The sequence below is a fragment of the Lynx rufus genome, unplaced genomic scaffold, assembly GCF_022079265.1.
Source record: "Lynx rufus isolate CCGP_SWC_20201006 ecotype Redwood Valley unplaced genomic scaffold, mLynRuf1.p SCAF_28, whole genome shotgun sequence".
NCBI classification, from domain to species: domain Eukaryota; kingdom Metazoa; phylum Chordata; class Mammalia; order Carnivora; family Felidae; genus Lynx; species Lynx rufus.
This window is the reverse complement of record NW_025814843.1, coordinates 8305634-8328423: the sequence shown is the minus strand read 5'-3', so window position 1 is coordinate 8328423 and position 22790 is coordinate 8305634. Positions and strand designations below refer to the sequence as shown.

Genomic DNA, 22790 nt, shown 5'->3' with positions numbered 1-22790 from the left:
TGGGGAAACACACACACACATGCATGCATGCATGCATGCAGAGTCCTGTTCTGATGGATTCTTACTCACCAGGAGTCTTGGTCTCATTGGGAATCAGGCATCGCACAAAGTGAGGGTGGGTGCTCCTTAAATTTGTCATCAGTTTGTTTAAATTTTCCTGGGACACAAATCAGAACAAGCACGTTTAACTTGGTAAATGCCATTTCGCCGGGCAGAAAAACAACAGAATGTGGAACTTGCCGGAATACAAACCCTGAACACTGCGGACACAGTCTGGAAGGAGGACCCCTTCTTCTTCCCGCCCTTCTTGCTTCCCCCGGAATCTCCTGGATGGACACAGAAGGTGTGTCAGATCCGTCCCTGAGGACGCAGTGGTGGTCTCTCCTCATGCCCCCAGTTATATTGACGTACAATTGACATAACATCGTGTGACTTTCAGATGTAGGACATAATGACTTGATACATGTATATATATATATATTTTAATTTTTTTAATCTTTATTTTTGAGAGAGAGAGAGAGACAGAGACAGAGACAGAGACAGAGACAGAGAGAACAAGCAGGGGAGGGGAAGAGAGAGAGGGAGACACAAAATCCAAAGCAGGCTCCAGGCTCTGAGCTGTCAGCACAGAGCCTGATGTGGGGCTTGAACTCACGAACCGAGAGTTCACGACCTGAGCCAAAGTCAGACGCTCAACTAACTGAGCCACCCAGGTGCCCCTCTTAGCAACTTTTAAATATGTAATACAGGGATGCCTGGGTGGCTCAGTTAGTTGAGCATCCGACTTCAGCTCAGGTCGTGAACTTGCGGTTCGTGAGTTCGAGCCCCACGTCGGGCTCTGTGCTGACAGCTAGGAGCCTGCTTGGGATTCTTTCTCTCCCCCTCTTTCTGCCCCTCCCTTGCCTGTACGCTTTCTCTCGCTCTCTCTCTCTCCCTCTCTCTCTCTCTCTCTGTCCGTCTCTCAAAATAAATAAATAAACATTGAAAAAAAGATCTACCCGTGTAATCACAAATCCAAGGTTTTGTCTTTTTTTATGGCTGAATAGTACACCAGATTTTCTTTATCCATTCATCCACTAATGGCCACTTAGGTGATTTCCACGTCTTGGCTCTTGTAAATAATGTCGCGATGAACACGGGGTGCAGATATGTCTTTAGGACAGTGATTGTTTCCTTCAGATACAGACCCAGAAGTGGGATTTCTGGATCACATGGTAATTTTATTTTTAACTTTTTGAGGACCCTCCGTCCTGTTTTCCATAGTGGCTGCACCAATTTACATTCCCACCACCAGTGCACAAGGGTTCCTTTTTCTTAGTGGTGGCCACACCCTTCAAACCCTGGAATGGAACTTTGGGTTTTCTTTTGACGTAACAGAGCTGCAGGGTTTTTATTTCTTGTTTGTTTTTAAAATGTGTCTCAAACTAGTCGTATTAGGGAAAACTCATCTTTATCACTAAAAGATGGGGTGGGGTGGGATGTGGGTGGCACTTGACCAGGAGTATAGCTTAGACTCTCAGTATCAAAGCTGAGTCTTCTCCTGTAGGAACCAGACAAGTCAACTCAACAGTTGGAAAGATTGAGATATTCCTCTGGATGGACTATAGTTTCTTTCACGAGTCTACCTCCTTCTTGCGTCCCTGTTTATCTTGCGATGAGGAAGTAACTGAAACCAGTACAACTGATGCATCTTAAAAATTTTCTTCAAGTCAGTTTCTCTTCTTGTCTCAAAGGAACAACCTAGCTTTTTGGCTTCTCTAGGAGTTGGTGATATTGGGTCTACTTTTTGTGAATGGCTCCATTTCAGATTTTGCCTCCCACATGCGATCAAGATTTAGTCTAGGGGAAATAAATGTCATGCCTCATTCTCCACCCATCTTCCTTGCCTTCAAGGGCTAGCATGAAATGTGGGTAGCAGGACAGGGTGGGCCAGAAAGCCACTTCCTAAGACCCAGACCTACACAGGGCCTTCTCCGTAGAGCCTTGGTGATATCACTGAGTGCGGCTGGGCAACAGAGTCATAGAGATGCCCTCACTAGATTTGAAGAAAATGATATTCATCATTTGAGTTTAAACTTGTGCTCAGTTTTTACATTCTACTATCCCAGAGTACACAGGATGTTAATATTTAAAAGTGATCTAATTATAGAATGAACGAACGTATTGCCTATATCTTCACGTTATGAACAGTAATTTTTAACAATTTATGCATTTAAGATAGTTCATAATTTTAAAAACCTATTTTGGCAATTATTTTAAAAATAGAAGATGGGTAACTTAAGGAGTGATACTGGCTTGTGCAGCCATATTGGAAAACAGTCTGGAGGTTCCTCGAGAAGTTAAATCTAGAGTTATCATATGACTCAGCAATTCCACTTCTAGGTATGTACCCAAGAGAACTGACAACATATACCCACACAGAAACTTGTATACAAATGTTCATAACAGAAGGGTTCACAGTAGCTAAACGTGGAGACAACCTATGTCCATCAACTGATGAGTGGATAGAGGAAACGTGTACTCTCCATCCACTGGAACATTACTCATCTTAAAAAGAAGTGAGCTGGGGGTGCCTGGGTGGCTCAGTCCCTTAAGTATCCAACTCTTGACTTTGGCTCAGGTTATGATCTCACAGTTTGTGGGTTCAAGCCCTGCAACAGGCTGTGCTGACAGTGCAGAGCCTGCTTGGGATTCTCTCTCCCTCTCTCTCTGCCCCTTCCTTGCTCACTCTCTCTCTCTCTCTCTCTCTCAAAATAAATAAACTTAAAAAAATAAATAGAAGCGATGTACTGATACATGCCATAACACAGACAAATCCTGAAACCATTCTACATGGAAGAAGCCAGTCACCAAAGACCATGTAGGGTATGATTCCATTTACGTGAAATGACCAGAGTAGGCTGATCCATAGAGACAGAAAGTAGATGTGTAGTTGCCAGGACCTGGTGACGCGGTAACCGGGGTGATGAAAGTGTTCTCGAATTAGATGGTATGGATGGTTGCACACCTTTAAATATACTAAAACCACTGAATTTTCCAAAGAGTAGATTGTATAGTGCATGAATTATATCTCAATATTTTAAAACGTTTTTATTTGTTTAAGTAATCTCTACACCCAACGTGGGGCTTGAACTCACGACCCCACGATCAAGAGTCGCACGCTCCTCCAACTGAATCAGCCAGCCACCCCATCTCAATTTTGAGAAGTTATTAAAAGATGTGGTTTTGGCGGGCTCCTGGGTGGCTCAGTTGGTTAAACACCTGACTTCAGCTCAAGTCACGATCTCGTGGTTTGTGAGTTCGAGCCCCACGTTGGGCTCTGTGCTGACAGCTCAGAGCCTGAAGCCTGTTTCAGATTCTGTGTCTCCCTGTCTCTCTGCCCTTGCCCTCTCTCTCTCTCTCTCTCTCTCTCTCTCTCAAAAATAAATAAACATTATAAACAATTTTTAAAAATGTGGTATTGGCTATTTTGTTCCCTGAGAGGCCCTGTTACCTCCATAGAACTCAATCTCTTAAGGAAGAGGAAGAAAATGAGAGACCAAAGACAAAATACATCCAGCTCAGTCTGAAGCTCACAGTTGACTACTTGATTTTCAAGGACACCTTTGGGTTATGAGTAATTACACGGAGCTTTTCACATGGGGGTGGGGAGAATTTCACCTGCTTCTGCGCCAGCATAGTTGGAGAAAAGGAAAGACAGCAGCTTCAGTGAAGACTTCTGGTACAGCCCAACCACGGTCTCGTTCAGCGGGTCCTTGTTCTTGTCCAGCCAGCCGGCAATGTTATAGTCCACGGTGCCGGCGTAGTGCACCAGCGAGAAGTGGGCCTCGGCCTTGCCTTTGGCAGGCTTGGGCTTCTGGAAGTTGTTGGACTTGCCCAGGTGCTGGTCGTACAGCTTGTTCTTGAAGGAGGTGTCCGTGGCCTTGGGGAACATGCACTCCTCCTCCAGGATGGAGAAGATGCCCATAGGCTGAAAGGAGAACAGACCATGTCTCAGCGTTTAATAGTATGTTTCCATGACTCCGTTGACTGCAGGAGCCAAACACAACTTCTTCGGTGCTACTGCTTTCTGGCTAAGAGCCTTGCAAGGTAAGTGCTGTGAGAGCAAGGTGTGATGACAGAACAGAACTAGCTGTGTAGTATGTGCTTAATGAACACTTGTTGAACAAGAGAGCATGGAAAGAGATTGTATGTGTTTATTATAAACGTAGCTCACTTTTAGCGATCGGCTTACCCCCCAGAAAGTAAAGTTACATACCTAGACATAAAATACTATGAGTTTTATATATATATATACACACACACACACAAACATATATATATATACATATATATATATTTATTTATTTTTGAAATTTATTGTCAAATTGGTTTCCATACAACACCCAGTGCTCATCCCAAAAGGTGCCCTCCTCAATACCCATCACCCACCCTCCCCTCCCTCCCACCCCCCATCAGCCCTCAGTTTGTTCTCAGTTTTTAAGAGTCTCTTATGCTTTGGCTCTCTCCCACTCTAACCTCTTTTTTTTTTGTTTTTTTTGTTTTTCCTTCCCCTCCCCCATGGGTTTCTGTTAAGTCTGGACATCTCAGGAGCCACTTCAGAAAGATAAACTCATTCCAATGTGACAGTTCCCAGAATGCTATGGGGATTCCTTTTTTTTAATTTATTTTTTATTAAAAAAAATTTTTTTTAGCATTTATTTATTTCTGAGAGACAGAGAGAGACAGAACACAAGCGGAAGAGTGGCAGAGAGAGAGGGAGACACAGAATCGGAAGCAGGCTCCAGGCTCTGAGCTGTCAGCACAGAACCCCATGCAGGGCTCGAACCCATGAAACATGAGATCATGACCTGAGCTGAAGTCAGATGCTCAACCAACTGAGCCACCCAGGCGCCGCCCCCCCCCCCTTTTTTTTAAAGTTTATTTACCTATTTTGAGAGAGACAGAGACAATGCAAGTTGGGGAGGGGCAGAGAGAGAGGGAAACAGAGAATCCCAAGCAGGCTCTGCACTGTCAGCGCAGAGCCTGATTCGGGGCTCAAACTCATGAACCTGAGCCAAAATCAAGAGTCAGAAGCTCAACCAACTGAGTCACCCAGGAGTACCCCCGTGCCCTTTTTTTAAGTTAATGTCCTCTGCTATTTTTATAATAACATGGTTCTAAGAACTCCTCACATTCTTGGGGAGAACAGAGCCCTTGGATCTTAACCACCCAGGTACCCCTTAAGGTGTCTGAATTACGCGTGCTTTCCAAACACTTACTCTTCAGCTTCAAGGGGACTCGGCTCTCTTAAGGCTGGGAGAGTAGGGTTAGGGTCGCCACTCGATTAGCAGGGAAGAGTGAGAGCAAAGATGTGGTGGTCCCAAGTCCCTGGGGAGCACCTCTGTTTCTCTACCTTCTCGATGAGCTCGATGCAGGCAGCCAGGTCCATCCCAAAGTCGATGAACTCCCACTCGATGCCCTCCTTCTTGTACTCCTCCTGCTCCAGCACGAACATGTGGTGGTTGAAGAACTGTTGCAGCTTCTCGTTGGTGAAGTTGATGCACAGCTGCTCCAGGCTGTTGAACTAGGGCGTTGCAAACACCAAAGAGCTCAAGTGAGTTTGGGAAACCCAGGGGGAATTCGGCAGAGCGGACACGAAGCGGAGGGGCCTTAACAGGGCCGCTTATTCCAACAACTCACATCAAAGATCTCAAAGCCGGCGATGTCCAGGACCCCGATGAAGTACTGTCTGGGCTGCTTGGTGTCCAGCTGCTGGTTGATGCGGGTGACCATCCACAGGAACATCTTCTCGTAGACGGCCTTGGCCAGGGCGCCCACCGCGTTGGTCACCTTGAAGAAAGATCACTCGCTCATCCCTCAAATTAATGTTTATATGGTGGTATTAAGTTGAAGCATGAACCGGATGACATCTTCAGGGTCAAAGCTGTTGGAGATGGGTCCAACCTAATATTAAATATTTCTTTTTTTTTAGGTTTATTTATTTATTTATTTATTTATTTATTTTTGAGAGAGAGAGAGAGAGAGAGCACACAAGAGGGGGTGGGTTAGAGAGAATGAGAGACAGAATCCTAAGCCAGCTCCGTGCCATCAGCGCTTAGCTGATGCTGGGCTCAATTGCACGAACTGTGAGATCATCACCTGAGCCGAGATGAAGAGTCAGCCGCTTAACCGACTGAGCCACCCAGGCGTCCCACCCCCACCCCCCCCATTAAAAATTTCTTGAAATGTTTGCTACCTTAGAATATTCCCCTTTCTGTGAGAACCATTGTACGTACAAAGATAACCTTCTAACAACCACGGTTATGACATGTGACTCTAGACCCTGGCCGCACGTAATTGAACCACAAGGGGACATTTGATCCAAGTTGGGTTGTACAAAGTGTCTCTCCTGCGAATTTGGAATTGGGATCAAAGACACTGGTCTCAGTCTCAGCAGGAGGCTGAACTACAGAGATGTGAAGCTGGGAGCTATGGGGTGAGCAGGAGAGATGGAGAGAGATTTTTTTCCTGGTGAGGACACGGGAGAGGAGAGCAGACAGCCCCTGGAGCCCCCGGGAAGGAGCCGCACAGGGGGTGCAGCCTGGCTCCAGAGGACCTTTCAGTTTCTGGCTCCAGGCCCTTAGGATGCCCGATGGTACTCTTGATTTACATTCCTTGAGCTAGCTACACCTAGGGTCGTAAGAATGAAACCCCCTAATGCTGACGCCAGTTACATATGTATTTCTGATATCTTCAACTGAGAGAGCTCTAAGATGATGGTTACTGTTTATTTACCTTCGAGAGTGAGAGACAAACAGAACACGAGAGGGAGAGGGGCAGAGAGAGAGAGAGAGGGAGACACAGAATCGGAGGCAGGCTCCAGGCTCTGAGCCGTCAGCACAGAGCCCAATGTGGGGCTGGAACCCACGAACCGTGAGCTCATGACCTGAGCTAAATTTGGAGGCTCAACCGAGTGAGCCATGCAGGTGCCCCTAAAACGATGGTTAAAATAGCAACATCACTGAGTCAGCTGAACTCAGATCATCTCCATTACCTGCTGGACATTTTGGCCTTTAGTGACATACTCGTTCCCAACCTTCACCCTCGGACAGCACAGGCCCTTCAGCATTTCTGCAGAGTTCAGACCCATTAAGTATCCAGCTTTGTCAGCCACTGGAGGAAGAGGGGAAATAGTGTCACACAAAAACAGCAGCTGCTCATGTGGCCAGTCAGGCCCCAGGGGCCTCCCAGAAATGGTTCCTACAATCCTTTTGTTTTTGTTTGTTTGTTTTTAAATGTTTGTTTCTTTATTTTGAGAGAGACAGACAGAGAGTGCCAGTGGGGAAGGGGCAGAGAGACAGGGAGAGAGAATCCCAAGCAGACTCTGTGCTCCCGGCTCGTGGGTTCGAGCCCCGCGTCAGGCTCTGTGCTGATGGCTCAGAGTCTGGAGCCTGCTTCGGATTCTGCGTCTCCCTCTCTCTCTGTCCCTCCCTCTCTCACACTCTCTCTTTATCTCAAAAGTAAATAATAAATGTTAAAAAAATTGAAGAAAAGATACAGTTACATAGTAATTTTGGAGTCTGATAATGCAGCAAAATGGTGTCTGAGTAAAGGAGGCACCATTTGGACATATAGCTAAGCACCTTCTTGATTTATGCAAGCTCACAGCTGAGAAAGAAGTACAAAACTTTGCCCCAACCTTCCTGCGTTGGAAGAGGTCAAAAGCAGTCGAGTATTGGCAATTTCACACAGTTCACTGGGAGTTCAGTTGACTTGGGGACGGACCTGGCTGCCTGCACTGAACTAATTGAGAAGGTCAAGAAATGTTGTTCCCCTAGAGACAGCTCCTTCTTGGCTGGGACCATCACCTTATTGCTGGCTCGGGAGACGAGCAAATAAAAATCCAGGACAGTATTTGTTAAGTATTTAATAAGAGGCCAAATGATGCTTTCTTCTTTGCTCCAACTATCCTCTTTTCCTGCTTTGCCCGCTTAGGTGGGTGGTATAATTATTGTTCTAGTCACTTAAACTTGAATGCTTGGGGTTGATCATATCCCTCCTTTACATCCCTGATGTGCCTGTGGTCAGACAGGCATCAAATCCCGCTCACTGCACCTTCAAAATAGCTTGGATCTCCATTGTTTGGAATCGTAGAGTGGCGGAGAGCTTGGGCTCTCGACTCAGCCCGATGCTCCCATTTTGGTGTTGCTTCCTCGTACTCATGGTTTTGTTTTTGTTTATTTATTTATTTATTTCTTTAAAACTGGGGGTAGGGTGATTCTTGGTGGTTTCCCACCGGTTCGGTTGTTGGGAAGTAGGCCTGGTGCGTGGTGAGCCCTCAGCAAACGTTTACTGGGATTGGCATCCTCATCAGAGGACCTCAGGCCTGGATCACTTTCCCCTGTTCGGGCTCTTTCTGCTCCTAAGCACCGAGCACACGGTTGCCACGGCTGGAAGGGGGCCTGGGGCCCCACCGTGATGTTTATGATATGAGGTCCACCCTTTGCCGAGGAGCCTGGTACATTTTCTTTTCAAACCCCCACACTCTTGGCAACCTTGACTGGTCACAGATGAACTCACACGAATCTCCCCTCCTATGTGGAGCGTCCGTGGTTTCTGGTGCCTATCACATCCATTCTAAGCTGTTTAGCCCGTCATTCAAGGCCTTTTCAAACTGAGGCCAAAATAACCACTCTTTAATTCCCATGTCTTACACTCGCACACATCCTCTTCTGCAGCCAATGTGGACCACTCTGCTGTTTGTTTCCATCACATTCCTTCTCCTGCCCCCTTGATCATCATGTTTCCTCTGCCCAGACCGTCTTTCCTTTCAACCGTACCTTTCAGGATCTACCCACCCTTCAAACTCTGCATCAGTGCCCTCCTCCCCCAGGAAGCCCTCCTCGATTACCCCCAATCAGAAGTGCTTCCTGTTCTGAACACAGCCTCTCTCCCGCTGCTTATCTGGCACCGTTGCCAGGGGCAGGATTCCAAGATGGCCTCCAGGATTGGTGCCCCTGGTATATATTCCCTGCATAATCCCCTCCACTTGTGTGGGGGTAGAACCAGTGAATGTGATATGACCTGTCACTCCTGTGAAGAGGTCACTAAGGAAAAGAGATTATCCTGGGCAACCCTAGCCTAATCAGGCGAGGCTTTACGGGCAGTGGTAAAGTCACGTATATTTTCCTGGTCTTTCTTTCAAGGCTGCTGCACCCCTGTATCATCTGGGGTTCAAGACACAGTGCTTCCCATAGTGTGGGGATGTTACAGCAGGTAGGATTATTGATGAACCAGTCTTTTACTTAACAGAGCTTGGAAGACACGGCGGGAGAGAGATGAGGGGAAGAACAGGGGGTATGGGGGGTGGGTCCTGCTGCTGTGAGCCCCTCCCACTGCCCTCTGCTCTGTTTCCAGGAGGGGGACTGGAGATCATCCAGGTGAGAGCCATGGGGCGCACGGAGATGCATACGCTAGTCCATGGTTCGGGGTTCAACTTCAACAGATGTCAGAATTAAAGGCAACGACAGGAGGAGAACTCCTCACCTGGTCTTAGGCTCAGGTGCTCAAGCACAGTATTCTGGACACTAATCATGGCGTGCACAGAGAGAAAGTGAAGTTCATGGAACCACATCCTCTTAGAAATGTCTACCCCCAAATAACAGGTGAGCTGTGATAGTGAGCAGTAGTGGTGTGGACAGTGATTATTCATTCACGAGAATGCCCAGACGTGGTTACCTTCGGTGCCGTCAGGCTCTGCCTGCTCCTCTCGCTGCTTCTGCTTGAACTTCATGTTCCCGTAGTGCATTACGGCGCCCGTCAGCTTGTAGATCCCCACTTTCTCCTCTGAGCTGAAGCCCAGAATGTCAATGGCGTTCTGGGAGTTAGAAAAAGGACAGTTGTCACAGAGACTCTGTTCTCCCTGGTGAAGACCTCACCCTTTCTGTACAGCCCGGGAGACGGCGTTTGCCCAAAGGAGTGGTTGACAGGTGGGATGTGTTAAGATAGGGGTTAAAAGCCATTTCTTTGTGGCGCCTGGATGGCTCTGTCGGTTAAGCGTCTGACTCTTGATTTCAGCTCAGGTCATGATCTCATGGTTTGTGAGTTTGAGCCCAGCCGTCGTGCTCTGTGCTGACAGTGTGGGGCCTGCTTGGGATTCTGTCTCCCTCTCTCTCTGCCCCTCCCCTGCTCATTTTCTCTCTCTCTCTCTCTCTCAAAAAAAAAAAAGTATATATATATATATATATATATATATACATGTCTATATATATTTGATTTAAAATCCATTTCTCTAACATGTTTATGTGGGAGGGGGAGATTATGGAAGAAAATGTGAATCGTCTGTAAGAACTGATTTGAATCCTTTATACATAGATTTGGGGCTGTTTTCTGGAGGAGGCCGTTGGGAACCATTGTGTGATAGCAGGAGAAGGAAGTGTCATGGAGAGTGTCTGAGGAAGTGTCCAACAGCTTGAAAGCCTGGCATGGTAAGCCGGGAATTCTGGTGTTGCTCAGAATTGAGACAATAAGGTGCCCCAGGCAACTAGAGCCTCAAGGGACGGTCATGGAAGAGAATGCCACCACTTTTCAAATAAGGAAGGGGAAAACTTTTGCAGAGCCTACCTGTGCTAGGCACACCCATATATCGCCCCGTTAAGTCGCTATGAGAACCTTCTAGGTGTGCAGATGTTTCCAAAGTTACAGGTGAGACCTGAGGTTCTAAAAGGATAAGTGACCTCCCCCAAGTCACACAGGCAGGATGGGATAAAACTGGGGCCGGAGCAAGTGCTTGGGTCACTTCAGAGCCTACAGCGGTTGCTGATTTGGTCTGACAGCCCTTGGCCCGTCATCTACCACAAAGACTTAAATTAGCGACTCCTTCTCTGGGGTGTATGTGTTGACTATGCAGTAGGCCTTGCAGCCTGAGCCTAAGCAATCCCCACTGGTGGATTTGACATGTATGGACGTGCTGGTGAGCAGGTTGGTCAGTGTCAGCAGGATGGCACTCTTGGGGTCGTGCCCCCTTTTGGAGAGGGAGAGTCCATGCCAGGAGCCGACCTGCAGGATGAGAGGCCGTGGTGGCCTCCTTGACTCCATATCCCACCCCATCAGATGCATATCTGTGTCCTAGGAAGGGGTCATTGTAGGTTAAGAGAGAAAACCTTTCGTTAAACTTTGAAAGGAACCAGGTGAAAGCATTACTGTCTGGGGACCCTCCTGGAGAACGCAGTCCCTGGAAGGGAGAAATCCCTTTCTGCTCGGCCGTAAACCATCACCCAGGAAAAGCTCCAGGAGAGGGATGAACAGTGTCGGCCCCTGACAGCTGGGGACCTATGGTGAGGACCTGAGACATCTTTGGTGACTTTAAGAATTACCTAAGGGGCGCCTGGGTGGCTCAGTCGGTTGAACATCCGACTTCAGTTGGGGTCATGATATCGCGGTTCATGAATTCGAGCCCTGCGTTGGGCTCTGTGCTGATGGCTCAGAGCCTGGAGCCTGCTTCAGAGTCTGTGTCTCCTTCTCTCTCTTCCCCTCCCTCCCCCTCAAAAATAAATAAAAAACACACAAAAAATTTTAAAAATTACCTAAGAGGCCCTTTCTTGGGGGATGGAGACCTTGCCCCGGTCATTAACCCAATCTTTCCATCCTCATCAGTTGGTAACGGCTGGGGAAAATTGGTAAAAATATATACAGCTAGGTTTGAGTTAACTAAAGTTTATTTGCCCAAGAACATTCTCTTCTTGTCTTTTTTGTTTTTAATGTTTATTTATTTTTGAGAGAGAGAGAGAGAGAGAGAGAGAGAGAGAACAGGGGAGGAGCAGAGAGAGAGGGAGACACAGAATCAGGAGCAGGCTCCAGGCTCTGAGCTGTCAGCACAGAGCCCGACACGGGGCTCGAACTCATGAACCGCGAGATCATGACCTGAGCTGAAGTTGGACACTTAACTGACTGAGCCACCCAGGCGCCCCACATTCTCTTATCTTAAAACAATTAGCGTCACCTAGAAATGTCACAAAATGAAAGCCAAGGAGCTGACACTGGACAGTGCCCCCAGCCTGTTGGACAAGACCCCTTTCCACCAGCTCTTATGGGTCCTGTGAGGGCAGAGCCAACAGCAGTGGAGATGAATTGCCCAGAGATGATGTCTGTCCATTAAAAATGCAATTAATTAAAAAAAAAAAAAAAAGGAAGTCCTGGGGTTGGGCAGATCTGGCTTCAAACGCTCTAACATTTACAAACTCTGTCTTTGAGCAAATTGTGTGTTTTTTTTTTCTAAGACTCCGCTTCCATCTTTGTGAATCAGAAGTCATAGTCGTTACCTCTATCACAGGTTTGGGGGGGGCTTAAACAAGATAACATGGACAAAAGCCCTTATCTTAGTTCCTAGCTCATGTAAGTGCTCAATGCACTTCGTTATTATTATTCTAGTTATTAACCTTAGAAATGCTTCCCAAAGCTAACGGCTGGGGGGTGGGGGCTGATGGGTGCCCTAAGGATGTGGGAGCTGAAGGTGAGCCTGAGTGGGCAGGTAGCCTGAGGAGTGGAGCGTCTGCTACAGAGTGGGTTATCTTTCCTGCTTCATACTTGGCTGTGTCTTAAAATTTTTCTTGGGGCGCTTGGGTGGCTCAGTCAGTTAAGCGTCTGACTTAGGCTCGGGTCATGATCTCTCGAGTTCGAGCCCCGCGTCCGGCTCTGTGCTGACAGCTCGGAGCCTGGAGCCTGCCTCCAATTCTGTGTCTCCCTTTCTCTCTCTGCCCCTCCCCCACTCACGCTCTGTCTCTCTCTGTCTCAGAAATAAATAAACATTAAAAAATTTTTTTTTAAATTTTTTCTTAAAGAACCGTGCAGATGGTTTTGTAACCTGAGAAGTTCCAACAAAACCTTTCAAAACCTTATACGTGCGAACATCTAAAGTGCTGGAGAAGGGAACGGGAAGTCCTGTTTGGGAGAACGTTCTGGATCCCCCACGGGATCTGCTGAGGTGGTGCTGGGTGCTTGGGAGGGGTGCAATCTGGATGAATTGTCTTGACATCTCCATCTCTGAGATCTTGGGTCTGATCACCTAACATCTCTGGGGCCCTGTTTCTCATTAGATTGCTAGGATGCCTCTCCGTTCACAAGCTCAGTGATTCCATACAGAAAGAAAGGAGGAAGGAGAAAAGATGCTTACATCAGTCGCCAGTAGCTCTTTACTGTCATCGATGCTGGCCACGGTGACCTCTCCTTGGCTCACGAAGGGGAAGTCAAAGGGATTGGTTGAAATGAGGAGCAAGTCTGTGAAACACGAAGGAGGTCCCGTCAGCGCCTCGCGCACCTTGTACGCGGGGTGTTTTTCCCACGTGACTGATTTGGAAGAGGAGAGCAATAACCCCTAAGACCTTACCGATTAGTTCTGGCTTCTTGTTTGACATGATTTGGTAAAAAATGTGATAGCTTCTCTCACTGGACAGCTGAAATGTCACTCTGGATTTTTCTAAGAGATCTAAGGGAACAGGAAATAATGTGATTTGAGGTCCCTGGGAGATGCCTCTGTGGTCAAATCCCATGGTGCCCAGTGGGGTGCCCTGACTCACAGGTTTCGATGTCTGCAGATGCCAGCTTTCCCGTGGCTCCGAAATGAATCCGAATGAATTTCCCCTGTCCAATGGCAGGTAGACAAACATCACCATTATTTCATGTATATGGTAGTGTGGCTGGCTTTTGTTAGGGACTACCAGCCATGAGTGGGAAATGTAGGGTCACGGAGAAAGTGATACCAGATGCAGAGGACTTGCCTCTTCTCTGTCTGCCTGGCATCCGGTGTCCCCATTCTGGGTCCATCAAGACTCAGATAGTTCTACCCAAAGCATCTGGCCCTGTTCCTCCAGCTCTGGGGACGTCCACAGCCTCCCTCACCAACTTCCTTGAGACCACCTCACGCTAGACTGTCCCCTTGGTTTTTAACCTGCTCTCTGGTACCCGGATTCCCAAACACTTCATGACAACTTTGATGGGTCGCATTGGATTGTCTTGCTGACCTCCTTTGTTCCTTCTGAGATTTCTTCCTTTGGTTTCCCTTACTGCTTACTACAGGCAAACCTAGCTCCCAGGCTCAGGCCAGGCTCTCTGGCTCCCCAAATACACATTCAGAGTCTGAGTTCTCCCCTTTGGAGGGGAGGCGAGAGGTGAAATTTTACGAGTGATTGGTCTCTACCAAACTGTGAGCAAATTTGAGGGCAAAAATGTTGCCTTGCTTATTCACCCATAGTCAGGAATGTGGTCGTTACTCAGTAATATTCTCAATATTTTCTTCTTTTATTTTGAGCTTATTTATTTATTTTGAGAGAGATAGGGAGAGAGAGAATCCCAAGCAGGCTCCACACTCTCAGTGCAGAGCCCAACAGGAGGCTCAATCCCACGAACCATGAGATCGTGACCTGAGCCAATACCAAGGATCAGATGCTTGAATGACTGAGCCACCCAGATGCCCTGGTGTATTTTCTGAATGAAGCTTGAGAAGAATTGGTGTAGGGCCAGTGGAGGTATGAGTGAACTGTAAGTGTTGGTCTTCGGTATTGTTAGCTGCTCAGTGGGAAATGATGGAAGTTTTAGCCTGCAGATGTTTGGTGGGTGGGCGGAAGGTAGACAGAATAACCAGGGTGATCGTGACTTCTGGGTCTGGGCCAAGAGGAGAGGCCTAAGTACTATAGGGGGTGTCTAAAGGCATCGTCTTCCTCCTGGCACCAGTTTAGCTCAATAACTGACTTGATGCCAATGTATGTACCATGTCTCTGCTGTGTAACATGCACCCAGATCCCCTACGAGCAAGAGATTTTAGTTGTGCACAGGGAGGACAGATGTGCAAATGAGCAATGCACAGAGGACCGAGGGAAAGAAAGAAAGAAAGGTCAGGGCTCATTGTCACAGTCCTTGATGGCTACATCTACTCTCTCATCAGTGACCATTTTATCTTTGAGAAATAACGATGAAACACAGCTTGAGATTATCCACCTCCTGAGATGTGTGAAGTCCTGATGTACGTTTGCAACTACAGGCATAAATGAGGGCTTCACCTCGTGGTATCTGCTCACCTCCTGGTACAGTGAGATTAGGTAGAGGACTGGTTGTTTATTTGCCGATGGAGGAAGTCAATGCCTCTTTGGCTGAGCTAAACTTAAGTGAGACATTGAGGGATGGAACATATCCTTCAGTATTTTCAACATCAACTTATTCCCAGGTTTTGGGCTCTCCTGCCTTCACAGGACTTTTCCTTTTCCCAATGCCTCTGACTTGGAGAAATTAAAGCTGCTCACTTAATTCACACTAAGGTTTATGTGGCTAATAAGCCAATGAGATTGCTCAACGGACTTCAACATTTTAAAATGTGCTACCTCAAGGGGCGTCTGGGTGGCTCAGTAGATTAAGCATCTGACTCTTGGTATCAGCTCAGGTCATGATCTCACAGTTCGTGGGATCGAGCCCCTCATCAGGCTCTGTGCTGAGCCTATAGCCTGCTTAAGATTTTCTCTCTCCCTCTGCAACCCCCCCCAAAAAAAGTTTCTGCCTCAAGAGACCAATTTTAGCATAAAAGAATTGCTCTCTACTTGTGGAACCTGAACCACCGTAACTTCAGGATGCTCTGAGATGTCGCTGTCTAGTTAGGAAGGGACAGATAATTCTCCCTCTGCCAAGAATGAGACAACACATTCTTCAGTGTATCAGAATATCCCAGCAGGGCAGATAGATCTGAATCACGTGAGGGTAGAATAGGGCTGGCTATATTCTGGTTTATGTGGCATTTTTTAATATCCAGCATTTGAGGAGAGGGTTTGGTTCTGGGGTGGGGGTGGGGGGTGTGTGGAAAATTGGACTGGGTCTTACAAATCTTGAGGAGTTGTCATTCCTCACAGTCTTGGCGTTTCCAAAGGCCTCCAGCAGGGGATTGGCCTGGATGATTTGATCTTCCAGGGTCCCCTAATAATAAACAAGAAGAGACAAAGGGAGGACTTTGGACTGTCCCCTGAAGGAGCCCCCTGGTGACTCGAATGTGTGTATGCTCTGGGCAGGGTCCAAGGAGAGATGCTGACCAGTCCAGCCCGGTGGCCAGTGCAGATGTGAGAAGGAACCCACAGCCTCACCCCCCACCTCCCGAGGAGGCTTCAAGGTCCCATCCAGGAGACGGTCTGATTAGTATAGCATTGACGTAACTCTGGTCACACCAGATTTCAGGCTTCATCTTGATTTTTCAGGCTGCCTTTCTTCTCTGAGAACACTTCATTATAAAGCATGGATTTTTAGAATACATACACCCGTTACTGCATGCATCGGGACCCAACTAATAGATTTGGATTCAGAAGTATAAATAGAATCGAGCAATTAAAGTGACCCAAGAGATCACTTATAGAAATAGTGGTTCTCAAAAAAATTTTAAGTAGCAAAAAATATGTCATGAGAACTATTGCTCAGAAGTCTGCTTAAAGAAGATGTCGGGCTCTGTGCCGGCAGCTCGGAGCCTGGAGCCCGCTTCGGATTCTGTGTCTCCCTCTCTCTCTGCCCCTCCCCCACTCATGCTCTGTCTCTCTCTGTCTCAGAAATAAACATTAAAAAAATTTTTTTAAGAAGGCAAAACTTTTACCCTCACCCCCCCCACCACGACTGCTTATCCTTCTGTCTCCAGGGCAGTTTTCAAACTCCTGTCCTGCCCAGCTGGTTCTCAAAGTGTGATCCCTGGACCAGTTGCGTGAACAGAGGGAACGTGATGAAAATGCAAAGCGTCAGCGTTGTGAATGTGAGATTGGCATTTCGGTCAGAAATTCTGGGCCAGGGGCTTAGCGATCGGTCGTTCAAAAGCCCTCCTGGTGATTCTTATGTGCGCTCACCTGTTTTTTGAGAGAGCCCCTGGCCTGAAGCATCCCTCCTGGAGGGGAGTGCATAGTGAGTTGCTCAGCTGTCCCTGGCTTTTCCTGATGGAGCTGGCGCCACCACCTCCCGCCCTGCCCCGCAAGCACCCTTAGGACACGACGAGGTGCGCCGCCTACACTTGGTGCTCACCCACTCTTTAAGTTGGACTTAATGCCCGCAAACCTCCCGATGGAGGGAGCTGCTTACCTGCATTTTGCCAGCTTCCTCCTTCTTCTTCTCTCCAGTGACCGCAATTGTTGCAAAGTACTGGATGACACGCTTGGTGTTCACGGTCTTCCCCGCGCCGGATTCTCCGCTGCCGATTTAAAAGTAAGGGAGATAAAAGGGTGGAAGGGGCAGTGCCGGCTTCCGTGTCCTCATGGTGCAAACACAGGTTACTCACGTGATGAGGATGGACTGATTGTCTCGATCTGGAAATGCAGAGGGAAGAAAACGGAATAAAGAAACAGCAAACACACGGAATAAAAAGCAAAAAACAAAAAACAGGGCAACATCGGGTGTGGTCGGGGTCCATGTGGCGCTGACCTGAACTAGCGGTGTGAGGCTGGGGCGTGTCTAATCTTCCTCGCGACCATTGGTGCAGGTTCCCCAAATGTGGGATGTGCACCACGGACAGCGTGGCGAGTGAACAGTGAATCCCACAGTGTGAAAGTTTTTCTTGTTCATGGGTCTTTAACTCCTTGCCAGCCATTTCTCAACAAAGAACAAGTCTCAGACTCAGGGCTTGTGGGAAGGCACGGCTTCTAATTAGAATCTATGGGCACTGATTGGTTGTCATTGAGATTTTCTTTTACCTTTACTCTGTACTCGTGGAAAGTGACCGTGGTTTTCCATTTACAGTCGCTTATGAGTTGAGTGGTGTCCCCCACAAATTCATATGTTGAGATCCTTACCCCCAGGACCTCAGAATGTGACCTTGTTTGGAAACAGGGTCTTTGCAGGTGCTATTGGTGAAGATAAGGTTGCCCTGGAGTGGGTGGGGCCCAAATCCAATATGATTTCGGTCCTTATCAAAAGGAGAGGTTTGGAGATAGATCCACTCAGGGAGAACACCATGTAAAGGCAAATGTATAAGCAGAGTGATGTTTTTACAAGCCAAGGAACCCCACAGATAGCCAGGAAACCCCCAGAAACTGCAAGAGGGGCAGGGGACAGATTCTGCCTCTCCGCCCTTGGAAGGACCCAACCACGCTGATACCCCAGCCTTGGACTTTCCACCTCCAGACTTTGAGACAATAATTTCTGTTGTGTAAGCCACCTGCTTTATGGGATTTTGCCACAGCAGCCCTAGAAACTCATACAAATAGTGGTATTGGGGGCGCTTGGGTGGCTCTATCAGTTAAACATCCGACTCTTGATTTCATCTCAGGTCATGATCTCATGGTTTGTGGGATCAAGCCCCACGTTGGGCTCCACTCTGAGTGTGGAATCTGCGTAAGATTCTCTCTCTCTCTCTGACCCTCCCCAACTCATGTGCATGCCTCTCTCTCTCTCTCTTTCTCTTAAAATAAGTAAATAAGCTTTAAAACCACCTCCCCTCCACAGGGCACCTGGGGGCTCAGTCAGTTAAGCATCTGACTTCGACTCAGGTTATGATCTCACGGTTTGTGGGTTCGAGCCCCACATCGGGCTCTGTGCTGACAGCTCAGAGCCTGGAGCCTGCTTCAGATTCTGGGTCTCCCTCTCTCTCTGTCCCTCCCTTGCTCATGCTCTGCCTTTCTCTCTCTCAAAGATGAATAAACATTAAAAAAATATTAAACCCTCCTCAACCAAAAAAAAAAAAATAGTGCTATCGATCTTCCTTTTCAAATTGATGTAACTTTAGTTGATTTGCAGACAAATACAAAATGTACAGTAATGTCTAGGACTGAGTGTGAGAGAGGAAGGGCTGAGGTCTGGACAACATGAGGTTTAGGAGATGACTTTCAGGGTCGTCAAATCTCAGAGGCTTGCTTCTGCTTCTTGAGTCTGCACCAAATCGAGTCAGGTGAAAGTAGCAGGTCAAAGTGACAGAAAACAGGGTGTCGTCTCAGAGACGACACTATCGTCACATCTCTACATCCTGTGCCCTCCTGGAAATTTAGGGAAGAGACAGAGGAACCCGAGTCTGGGCAGGAAGACAGCGCAGGGACTTTGCTATGTGCATTTCTCCCACTTTGCTTTTTAGCTGCCGCTAATAGGCTCCCTTCTAAGCATGCTCATGTTGGGGGATTCTGTGGAGGTAAGGGCAGGGCATCTCTCTGCGTTCCTGTTCCCCCCCCAGTAAGCATGTGCGCAGCGCAGCATCAGTCGTCAGCACTGGCCTATGAACCATGGCTGCTAATGGAAGATACTGCAAAATCATCATGTAATCATTGGAGTCTCCCAAGGTCACTTTGCTCATCGCCCCATCCAGATGATCGAAGGGCTTGAATAATTAGCTGAGAAGCAGTCCAATTAAAGGCCTTGAATAAGGAACTAAAAACTATTCGCAAAAAATACGGATTGAAGAAATGACTCACCCGTCAGCATGAACTGATAGGCGTTGTCGGAGATGGAGAAGATGTGGGGCGGGGCCTCCTGGCGCTTCTTGCCTCGGTAGGCGGCCACCACCTCGGGGTTGTACACCGGCAGCCACTTGTAGGGGTTGACGGTGACGCAGAAGAGGCCCGAGTAGGTCTGAGAAAACCAGAAAATGCAGCACGTGGATCTTGCTTTACTTGGAGAGGGGGACGGCCTAATAAGGAGATGCCAAAGGGCACTCACATAGATCATCCAGGCTGTGTAACGCTCTTTGAGGTTGTACAGCACGGCGGGCTCGTGCAGATGCGTCATCATGGCCATGTCCTCGATCTTGTCAAACTTGGGAGGGTTCATGGGGAACACCTGGTCACTGTTCAGGGTGAGTGTCTGGGGATTGAGAGGAAAAGCACATGATGAGTAGGAGAGCCAATGCTCTGTACCCCACTCTACCTGGTGCGGAGGAAGCCGTGAGACACTGTGGTGTGATCACCCCATTACCATGAGCAGCTTTATGGATCATCTCCGTTCCCAGAGATGATCTACAAAGAACTATCCTTGATTAACCTAATCCCGGTCACACTGCATAACCGGGTCTGGTCTGGTGCCCCCTGTCAGCACGCCATCCCGTGTGCGGGGAATGAGCCACAGGTACGCACGGCGATAGAGCCCTTTAGCCCTCGGGGTCCAAGCGGGACTCGGGATGGCCAAGGCCAGGGCAGGGCGGGCCGCCTCTGTTCGACCCATTTGCCGTGAGTGCTGATATGAGACAAAGGTCGAGAGGCTGGAAAGAAGTATTCCAGTGTCTTCTGTGCATTTCCACCTCAATACCTCTGCTCACATGGGTTCCTTTGTCTCGAGTACCTTCACCGAAATTATGTTCAGAACCCCTCAAAGTTCAGCTCAGGTGACACCTCCCCTGTGACCTATTTCCTGTCTCCCTATCTTTTCCGGGGTTCCATCATTCTTTGCATTTACAGCATTTGGGCTTGCACCATGGTCCGTGGTCAAACTGTATATTTCTGAGACTATTACTTAATTTCCCTTCTGTGGGTTTCCCCTCAGAAGGCAAAAAGGCAGCGATTTGTTGGTACGGGCCAAATCTCTTGAGGAAAGGGGACTCATTTGCCCCGCTGCTCTGCACTAGAGTAAGATACCCAAGATAGCATAAGGGGAGATGGAAAATTCTGTGGATCCTGAACCTTCAGACATTGGGACTTGTTTCTTTTCAGATCATTCAGGGAAGCAGTGAGATCCTCAGCGTGTGACCGTGTAAGATTCCGAAAATGAGGCACAACTATGGGAGGGGCCCCCAAGAATGACTGAAGAAAATTTATTTCCAGCTCAGTGCAAAGAGGCTGAAATCAGAGGTTAAGTTCAATAAACAAACAACAAATAAAATAAAGATCTGCCTTGTATGCCTGAGTTTGTGAACTGAGACTCATACCTGCCAGTCACATCTTGATTCCTACACAAGATGGTAAATGTTGGGAAGGCAGGTTGTGAGATTTGCTTCTGTCTGCAAAGTGATGGACGCCAGGCGTGGTGGGCGTCCAGTGAATATTGAATTGAATGGTGCCCTGTAATTCTCTACATTAAGCTAGGAATTGCCTCTAGTGTTTTCTCTATAAGTCACTCTGCAGCCTAGGGAATGACATTTGCCTGGCCCACCCAGCAGCAACCAGCATCGATCTTTCCCTTAAATGGTCCAACCTCTGCCACCCTAACCTTCTCCTTTCTCCAAAGCAAACATCACAAAAACTCTCAAAGCCCAAGTCCCAGAAAAACGAAAGAAGCAGTAATGAAGGCGTTTGCAAATGTCACTTCACTACAGAATAGATCAACGTTAGTTGTGTTCTGTCTTCACGTTGCTACGGACTAGCACGTGATTTCCAATATTCCACGCCAAAGGTACATGAGAATGCCCACATTTTCAAGGACATCTGAGATCAACACTTACCCGGTCATCCAGCGTCTTGACCGTGACTTTGTCATTTTCCCTGCTCTGGATCATACCTTTCACGTACATTTCCTTATCATCTACTGCAAAGCAGGCTTTCTTAGAATCAAAGGGGCGGTTTTGTGCCTCGATTCTCTCCTTCTCTGGCTTCCGCAGGTAGGGAGCTGCCTCTCCAAAAATGGCCATCTCGGCATCAGAACTCATGACTGCAGGGGGGCTGGGAAGACCAGGGAGATGGCTGAGTCTGGAGCCTGGTGACTCCTGAATCTGAAGGGTCCCACCCTATTATTTCTACCCATCCAGGGGGTCGGATCAAAAGCTCCTGGGATTAATTTAGGTCAGGATGAATCCAGGACTATGTCTAGGGGCTTAGAGTGGGCAAGGAGCAATGAGCTAAGGGAGAGACTGCCTCCTAAGAAAAATGGTTGAGGGGTGGTTTTCATCCCTGGGTGCTGATTTGGGGGGATAGCTCTTAGTTCAGCTCCACGCTCGGAAGGACGTCTGAACCAACCAGAGTGAGCCCAACAAAGGTGAGCCCAACAAAAGAGGACTTGGGAAGCACTTCCTTAATGACATACCTTGTTTGAGCCCTGTGATCTCAAATCTTAAGATCCTCTTAAGATTCCCAAATCTTAAGGGTGTCTGAAAACAGTGATTGGGATGTGGATGGTTCCTAGTAGAAATTTCAGACAGCCCAATGGAAAGTAATGACTTGAACATAAATACTCTTGCCACACTCGCTTAGAACATTCTAGGCAGCAAGCTGATGGGAAGCATTATGGCCAAATACAGTGGTTCTACATTTTAATGTGCACCAGAGTTTACCTGGAGGGCTTGTTAAAACACAGAGGGCTGGGCCCCAACCCTGGAGTTTTGATTCAGTAGGTCTGGGGGAGGGCCTGAGAATTTGCATTTCTAGCAAGTTCCGAGGTGATGCTGCTGCTGCTGGTCTAGGGACCACATCTGAGAACTGCTGGCCTCAAACCTTCTTATAAATGTGGTCCTTGAACCTGTTATAATTGCACCATCCAGGGATGTGCTGGAAATGCAGAACCCATGCCGGATACAGAATCAGAAGCTGCATTAAAAAATTTTTTTTAATGTTTGTTTGTTTATTTATTTATTTATTTATTTTTCAACGTTTATTTATTTTTGGGACAGAGAGAGACAGAGCATGAACGGGGGAGGGGCAGAGAGAGAGGGAGACACAGAATCGGAAGCAGGCTCCAGGCTCTGAGCCATTAGCCCAGAGCCTGATGCGGCGCTCGAACTCACGGACCGCGAGATTGTGACCTGGCTGAAGTCGGACGCTTAACCGACTGCGCCACCCAGGCGCCCCAATGTTTATTTATTTTTAAGAGAGAGAGAGACAGGGTGTGAGTGGGAGAGGGGCAGAGAGAGAGGGAGACAGAGGATCCGAAGCAGGCTCCAGGCTCCGAGCTGTCAG

General features: G+C 47.8%; 1 protein-coding gene across 1 annotated transcript in view; it reads right to left on the bottom strand.

Annotated features, from left to right (window-relative positions):
• Window positions 1-21560, bottom strand: part of LOC124519698 (myosin-13) — an 89815-nt gene extending 68255 nt beyond the window's left edge. Inside the window, exons 1-16 of the mRNA XM_047090126.1 lie at window positions 21344-21560; window positions 19630-19773; window positions 19386-19542; window positions 17267-17294; window positions 17071-17179; window positions 15844-15936; window positions 13557-13620; window positions 13367-13465; window positions 13154-13257; window positions 9721-9859; window positions 7037-7155; window positions 5683-5832; window positions 5396-5566; window positions 3661-3970; window positions 253-326; window positions 70-157 (exon numbers count right to left, since the gene is read on the bottom strand). Of these exons, the coding sequence (XP_046946082.1) occupies window positions 70-157; window positions 253-326; window positions 3661-3970; window positions 5396-5566; window positions 5683-5832; window positions 7037-7155; window positions 9721-9859; window positions 13154-13257; window positions 13367-13465; window positions 13557-13620; window positions 15844-15936; window positions 17071-17179; window positions 17267-17294; window positions 19386-19542; window positions 19630-19773; window positions 21344-21547 (2053 nt within the window). The 5' untranslated portion in view covers window positions 21548-21560. The remainder of the gene's footprint in view (window positions 1-69; window positions 158-252; window positions 327-3660; window positions 3971-5395; window positions 5567-5682; window positions 5833-7036; window positions 7156-9720; window positions 9860-13153; window positions 13258-13366; window positions 13466-13556; window positions 13621-15843; window positions 15937-17070; window positions 17180-17266; window positions 17295-19385; window positions 19543-19629; window positions 19774-21343) is intronic.
• Window positions 21561-22790: the final 1230 nt, after the last annotated feature.